The sequence below is a fragment of the Phragmites australis genome, chromosome 16, assembly GCF_958298935.1.
Source record: "Phragmites australis chromosome 16, lpPhrAust1.1, whole genome shotgun sequence".
Lineage (NCBI taxonomy): Eukaryota > Viridiplantae > Streptophyta > Magnoliopsida > Poales > Poaceae > Phragmites > Phragmites australis.
This window is the reverse complement of record NC_084936.1, coordinates 11,154,509-11,161,989: the sequence shown is the minus strand read 5'-3', so window position 1 is coordinate 11,161,989 and position 7,481 is coordinate 11,154,509. Positions and strand designations below refer to the sequence as shown.

The 7,481-nt window shown below is 40.1% G+C and overlaps 1 protein-coding gene across 3 annotated transcripts; it reads right to left on the bottom strand.

Moving 5' to 3' along the window:
• Window positions 1-484: 484 nt before the first annotated feature.
• Window positions 485-7,012, bottom strand: LOC133894951 (uncharacterized). Of its 3 annotated transcripts, none has more exons than XM_062335151.1 (15): window positions 6,705-7,012; window positions 5,338-5,586; window positions 5,166-5,245; window positions 4,974-5,074; window positions 4,760-4,885; window positions 2,995-3,064; window positions 2,810-2,896; window positions 2,655-2,720; window positions 2,449-2,541; window positions 2,298-2,354; window positions 2,086-2,214; window positions 1,925-2,015; window positions 1,735-1,823; window positions 1,276-1,466; window positions 485-912 (listed from the first exon to the last, which is right to left on the bottom strand). In XM_062335151.1, the coding sequence occupies exons 2-15, from the start codon at window positions 5,570-5,572 to the stop codon at window positions 807-809; spliced, it is 1,521 nt and encodes a 506-aa protein (XP_062191135.1). In that variant the 5' UTR covers window positions 5,573-5,586; window positions 6,705-7,012; the 3' UTR covers window positions 485-806. The 3 variants fall into 3 exon arrangements, with proteins under 3 accessions (XP_062191135.1, XP_062191134.1, XP_062191136.1); XM_062335150.1 differs by lacking the exon at window positions 6,705-7,012 and adding an exon at window positions 6,339-6,698; XM_062335152.1 differs by lacking the exon at window positions 6,705-7,012 and adding an exon at window positions 5,888-6,319.
• Between the last annotated feature and the right edge of the window lie 469 nt (window positions 7,013-7,481).

Genomic DNA, 7,481 nt, shown 5'->3' with positions numbered 1-7,481 from the left:
GAAGAAAATTCTTGGTAGCGACTAAACCACTATCATGCAAGAGCTGTGACCTCTTACTTCTTGGCAACAGTACAGCCAGTTTAGATTCCTAAAGAATTAGATGTTCAAGAGTTGCAGTTGACGTCTGCTGGTACCTTTGTGCGCCTTTTTTTTTTCTTTTTAGCTTTGTTGATTCTTTTATATATATAAAAAAGAAAGCTTGGTCGATTCCAGAAAGAATATATCCTATCATAAAAAGAGAAGCTCCTATGTAACAGTTCCACTTAATTTTTTTTGTATTAAGGTCAAAGGTCATCACGCGTTAATAAGGCGAACATTTCAACCATTATGTTGAGTACCAGAGCTTTTAGGTAGCTAACTTTATAAAGCTTAATATTTGTTTCGTGCATGCAATTCTGGGACAAGTAGCAGACATGATGCAAACACAATAACCAGAGCTTCCCTGCTAAGGCAAGGAAGTCAGGAAAGCTAGGATAGACAATAATAAAACAACCATGGAGGCATATTATATATCAGCAAAACAATGGTCCTATAAGATTTCGTATACAGTGGCAAAATTGCGAAAAAAAAATTCAATGGCCAACTCGTTTCTGAGCTTAGGCATATCTGAAAGTTTGGCAAACATAAATACAGCACAGGTTCCAGTAAGACCCCCTTCTCTCTACAATGAGACATTTTATTGATCACCCAACCGTTCTCTGTTGGAAAAGCAGATCACTTTCACTGCTTATTGCAAATATACATGCATCGCTGTTGGTGGGCACATACAAGATCAATTTCAAATACGAGGCACAGAGTGCCGCTACTTATGCTAGTACAACACCACCACCATTATCTACACCTTGCAAGGGCTGCTGCTGCAATCTCGCTTCGAAGTCCTCCAAGTACTCTCTACTGTTGATCTCTGTCAACCTGCAATCACAAAACGGGCAAAATATGGCATCCATTTAATACGGGCTTAAAGGATTAATTATAGTTCAGCATGCCTGACACAAAAAAAAAACCTCGACCCAAGGGAGAGATATCCCGAAGGCATTGAGTCCCCGAAAGCCGGCTATAATCCGCACACTATCGTTGAGTGACCGCGCTACAACCACAGGGAACACACATCGAGGGACTTTTTTTGCGAGAACCAGGGTTCGAGCCCTAATTAGTAGCCTCACACCTGGAGATCTTGCCACCGTACTATTCGCACGTTCTCAGCATGCCTGACACAGCTGATAAAAAAAAACTACAGGCTCCTGAAATCATATACATGCACACATTTTACATTACCTACTAATAGTACGATCCTTGGCAAATCCGAGCTCGTTGTCCACACATAGGTCAGGATCGTCACTTTTCTGTGAACGTGAAGATCTTGGAGAAATTTTTTCTGCTTCAGCAACCGTCACGATGTTCTCAAATAGTTCTATTGGTGCAGCCTCGGCTGTGCATAATAACCTTGCTTTGTTCTCATACATAACCTGAAAAATAAATAGTGGTTTTGAGATAAGATCACTTAGGCTACACTATGCAAATTTATCAGCGGAGAAGTTCAGATGGAGTGGAAATTCATTTCTATTGTTTACATTAGAGAATAATTTCTAACTATGATGAACCACATATAATCAGATCTAAACGAGATTCATGAGAAAAACTCCTTAGAGCACCTATATATGGAAGCTGCAAGTGCATGTCGAGTTTCATTGACTCTTGAGACAAACTTAAACATAAAAAGTTTATGGATCATACATCGATCAGTGTGACGAACCGATAAGCTGCTGTTCTGTTACTATACCCAAACTTTGGAACACCATCAAGTGCCAGGGTGTGAAACTTTTCTGCACAGCAACAATTGGGTATCACGTATCAGTCATAATATGCCAAAGAGTAACATTTTGGAATCCTAATGGTAAAAATCACATTGCACCAGTGTACTTACTAAAGAGTCCAAAATAATCTGCTGCACCTAAAGGTCTATCGCAAAGATCTTCGAAAGGGAAATATGCACAACTATTTGCTCCCAGTGGAACCTGCAGAGTCATGGTTAAGTAATAACAACAGTTTCTTCAACTGAGCTGCTTTGGAATACTTTTACAAGACCTGCAATGTCCGTCCCATAACCACTTCAACAGTTCGTGGCTTAGGTTCCTCGTCTCCCATTAAAGATTGGAGCTTCTGTTTAAGAAGCGTACTGTAATGTTTTCCGACGAAATAGAAACCTTGCTCAGCCTGCTCAGGTATCAAATCGAAGATGTCAGAAATGGGAATCGAAGAAAACAAACATTACTAGCTTGCAAAAGTTGGCAACATACAGAACCCAATTGACGATAGTCTACTGCAGATCCAATGGGGTGCACGATGCACCTTTCCTGCAATGGTTTACAAAAGTAAACATCAGCATACTAGCATATTGAACTTCAATTTACAGCACAGATAAATTGACAAACATGAAACAACACATACTTTCAAGGTGTCAATGAAAGGCAAGAAAAGGCCTCGCTGTAAGCCACCTTCATAAAGCTTATCTGGAGCGCGATTAGAAGTCGAGATGAGAATCTGAGCACAAGACATTATGTAAAATAATCAATATGAAATGGCAAGTATCCTTTTATAGATGATTAGGTTGTTCCAGTGCCATAGGAAAGTGAAAATGAGTAGTAGTCACATACAATGCCCTTGCTGAACAAATGTCTGAACAACCGGTTCAAAATCATAGCGTCAGCCACATCAGTTACCTGCACAGTAAGTTTTGGACTGTTGTGAAACACTGAAACATATATAGTAACACATATATCATTATTTACAACAGAAAGGATAAACATACCATAAACTCATCAAGGCATAGTATGATGGCCTCATCTGAAATCTCAGCTGCTACCACATCAAGGGGATCTGAAACACCTTTGTGCTTCTGCACATAGATGCACATTTATGAAAATGTTAATCATACCGTATACCGGACTAGACCTAAGAAGGCAGCTACGCATGTTATGACAGAAAAAAAAAAACCTGCAGGCGACTATGTACATTCAGCATAATATCGTGAAAGTGGATACGCTTCTTTCTCCAATTAGCTGGCCTGCCAAGTAATACAAGAATCAGATTATGAAAGCAAAAATATGTGTGAAGTGTAATATATGCAAGGACCAATTTATTTGTCTAACTATTACCACAAAGCAATGAGGTTTTGATGCAAACTCTGTAATTTCCAGATTTTTTTTTGGGGAAATACAAATATCTTGCACATTCATAAAAAGGATAAGGAGGATATGATAGCATTTCATTAAACTTTAGCTATTTTTTCTGTAACTAGGGAAATATGATAAGATTTCTGTTTGTTAAAGGCATTACAATCACCGTAGGTTCCAAACATTTTTTAGACCAATAATAAATGGAACAAATTACTGGCCATCATAGAACTGGCGCTTGTTAAGCATCTGTAAGGAATTGTAAAGTCACAAAAAATCAACCGGTTTGTATATATTTCAGCTATGCCTTTCTATGCTGACAGATCATAAAGACAGAGCTCCTGGACCATGTGGATTAATGGTATGTCCTTGAAGAAGCACTACAATAATCCAGGAAAAAATTACGTTATGAGAAATCAATTTCATAATGGGCAACCTTCATTGACTTCCAATACTTGATTCTGTCATTACCTTAACGCCTTAGAAGTAAAACAAACAGTGAAATATTTCAAGAAAATGTCTCTGCTTAATTCAATTCATAAGAATCTGACAAAGCTCCAGTTTGGTCCATGGGAATCAAGCTAGCTTCACTAAACCAGAACAATTCATGATTGTAGGAATATAAGCAAGAAAGATTCTTATGTGATGTGTAGTAAATTTTATTATAAGCAAACCCCACTGGTTTACATCAATGATCTCATTACCTTAATGCCTAAGAATTACGAAGAGCAACTCACAGTGAACTGTTTTCGGCCAATTTCTTTTCTATGGTTCAATGTACTACAATGCAACAGCTGAAGCATATTACGTTTGAACAAAAGTTTCAATATATTACATATTAGCTTCCAGGAACAATATTCAGTTTGAACAATTATCCAACATTGAGGCAAACATTGAAGATTAATATCAAGAAATTTCAATTACCAGGGAGTTGCTATATCTTAATGTATCTAGTGCCAGTGGCAGGTATTCCTGGTAAAAAACTGCATCGTTCCATAGTGCTAAAATGATTTTTTTTCTCCACAAACAAAAATGACAAAATGAGTTCTCAGAAGTACAGGTAAATTATTCTTTCTCAGACTATTCTCAGTAGTATGCGATAGTAGAAAAGCAATTAATGGAACTCAGATTCATGAAAGGAAAGCAAATTCCTACTGCTACTTCCTTCTATTGGTTCACATACCAGCTATCTTCTAAAACTTTCACCATCTGGATACTATTGTACCAGTTGACTTAGACATCTGTTTATGTCCCTTACCCAGAAAGGTGATTATGCATGTTGACACAGTAAAAAGGTGTAAATAGCAAAAAACAAAAAGAAAAGAAAAATGGGTTGACAATGAAAATTACTGCTACATGGGACCTAATAGGATTTGTAGAGTCCTGACAGGAACTCATTTAGACAATGCAATGTAAAGATGAGCATTAAATATACTTCCAAACTTCACCTCAATAAAACAGTACAAACAAATAGACCGCAAAGGAGATTTATGACTCAGTTTTAAGCAATTTAAACTGAATTTCATAACATCATTGTATTTATCTTAAAGCGCTGCCAAGTCTACTTGTAGAACTGATGTACTTACAGTTGCTCATAGAACAGGTCCATAAGCATTGTTTTCCCTGTACCAACACCTCCATACAGATACAGCCCCTTCACACGAGCATAGGTCAAAGGCTGGGTAATGAGGCGGGACCATAGCCATCGACTCCTATCAAACAACAAGGAGTAAGGTTTGAATAATTCACTATATGCAAACTATGTGAATTCAGTACCTTCAATCTTCAAACTGCTCTTACCGTCCTGATTTCTCAGATGACTTATATCTATCCAGCTGGCAGTCTTCTTCATTCTCGATCAACTCCTCATAGAGCCTTTGTAATTGTTGAATCGTGTCAAGCTGATCAACCAGTAAAAATGTATGAATTTTTTTACTACAGCATTGAAGGAAGTTATCCAAGAAAAAACAATGGTCAGGACCAGTATGACACCTGAAAGCTATCGCCATCTACAAGCTCTCCTGATGCTATTCTCCTCTCATATTCCACCATCGGACCAGCTTGTCCAATATCTGTCACAGTTTAAGAAAGTAAATTAGTTGATTCAAATGCTACCGATAGAAGATAGAAGGCTCCATGCATAAAAAGTAAAGAGAAATGAAACCTTTGATTGAATCAGCCGCTACAGTGGAGAACATGGACCTCAATAATTCCACACTAGGACTCACGAATCTGCTAATTTCACCATTACGATGTAACGTGCTCAGTGAACGGGATGTCGAACTGCACAAGAACAGAGCATTCTGCTGCCTGATCAATCTGTTTGCTGATGAATATCTCTCTGCATGGTGCCGGGTGAAGCGGCAGAGCTGGCGGAGTGACCGAACTACTAATCTCATCTTCCACTATGAACCTACAAATGCAGCGGACCTAGAATCCATTAAAAAAAATAAATGGCACATCTCCTAAGAGTAGCATAATACCGACCATGTGACGAAACAAGCATCAATCATGTGGAATAAAAGGGAAACATCAAAAGTAAGCAAACAAAGAAAAAAATAGGTTGGGAGCATGTAGTTTGGAATCTGCCATCACAAAAGTTAATTAGGAAACTGACACGAAAAAGTGCTCAATAATGAAAAGAAATGCAGCTACTAGACATTAACTGAAGTGCAGAAATAAGTCCAAGGAATAACAAAAAAGAAGCCCTTAACCTTTCCTGAGGAGAACTAGAAATTCGGATCAAATTGATCAGAATCACAACATCTCCATCGATCAGCTACAAATTTCATGGCCAGATGAAATAATAATATTATTTTAAGCGTCACCAAATCAGGAGCCGGAGATCACTAATTCTTGCACAACGAGCTAAAGATAGTAGCTCCAAGATTATAGGAGCACTATTACATAAGTGTCTCAAAGAGAAAGTTGCTACAGATCGAAGAATACGAAAAACCGAAGCAGCGCCCGTTCCCAGCATGTAACAACTAGAAAGATACCAAAAAGGAAAAATCCGAGAAAATCCATAATCCAAATCTTTTGGAATCACAGGACAAATCAAGAATATCCACGAGGCAAAAAAAAAAAGGTATAAACCCAAAAGAAAACACCGAATTTCCAAGGAAAGATCCAACTTTGCATGACAAGACAGCCACCCCTCCTCACCTAAGAAGGAACTCTGGCGCAAGAACGGCGACTGGGCTGACCCCACCCGGGATCGATGGATACTGACCGTCTACTTCGCTTAGGTCTCCTGACGATGCGCTAGAGGATACGAGACGGCGCCGCACTGCGACGCCCGCGGCGGTGCCGCGCGCCGGCTACCAGCTTATACTTCATTAGAGACGAGGATGGAGAAAAAGGACGGAGACTGTAACCAATTCTATCGAACCTTCCTAATTCAATCCAATAATAGAGAAAGAAGCAAAAAAGGAAGTTGAGAACAATCGAATCGAAGCTAAAGAAGCCAACAATCGAATCGAAGCTAAAGAAGCCCGAGCAATGAACGGAGACAGGGAATAAAATACCCACCCCAATCAGGAGAGAGAGATAGGAATCGAAGTCGGAGACAAGACAACAAGAAACCGAAACCGCGACGGCCGCCGCTGCGTCGCCGTCAGCCTCGACAGCGACGAGTGCCTGGCAGGGGCATAGAGTTCCTGCGACGTCACGAAAGAAACCAATCCCAAGAATGCACGACGAGGTGAGCCTCCGGCGCCGAGGGGATGGGAACGGGAACGGGATGGGGAGCGTGAGCTGGAATTAAGTTGGTGATGGTGTTTGGGTTGGAGCTGGAGGGGTGGTCCCGGGGCTGGAATGTGCCAACACAACTTGCTTTCTTTTACGCCACAGTCGCGATGCGGGAAGTGGGGTGGATCCCTTGTGGCATGGCTGAGGGGAGTAGCACCTCCACCTGTGATGCTTCCAAATAGAGGAATAGGCAACCGTCCGATTCGGATTGTACATGCCGTTTAGAATGCAGGATTGAGCAAAACCAATTCCTCCGAAACTACACTTTTCACAGGAAGTGGAACATCTGGTCTGAGCCAAGGAAAATTTTCTACAGCACCGCAACTTCCATTACTCACATCCCCATCTTAACTATTAAGTAATCCCTAATCGAGGGATCTGTGGGTTTAATACGGAAAGTGCCCCCATGGATTTATGCAACACCGTTGTATTCATCTGGTGTGGCTAACAAGAAAAAGGCCCGAAGCTTCATATACATACTGCGTCTTGCATTCTTTCTCCAATGCTGAAGGGTTAAAACTACCTTGAGCCAACAAAGCTGAATGAGTGTTGGATAGC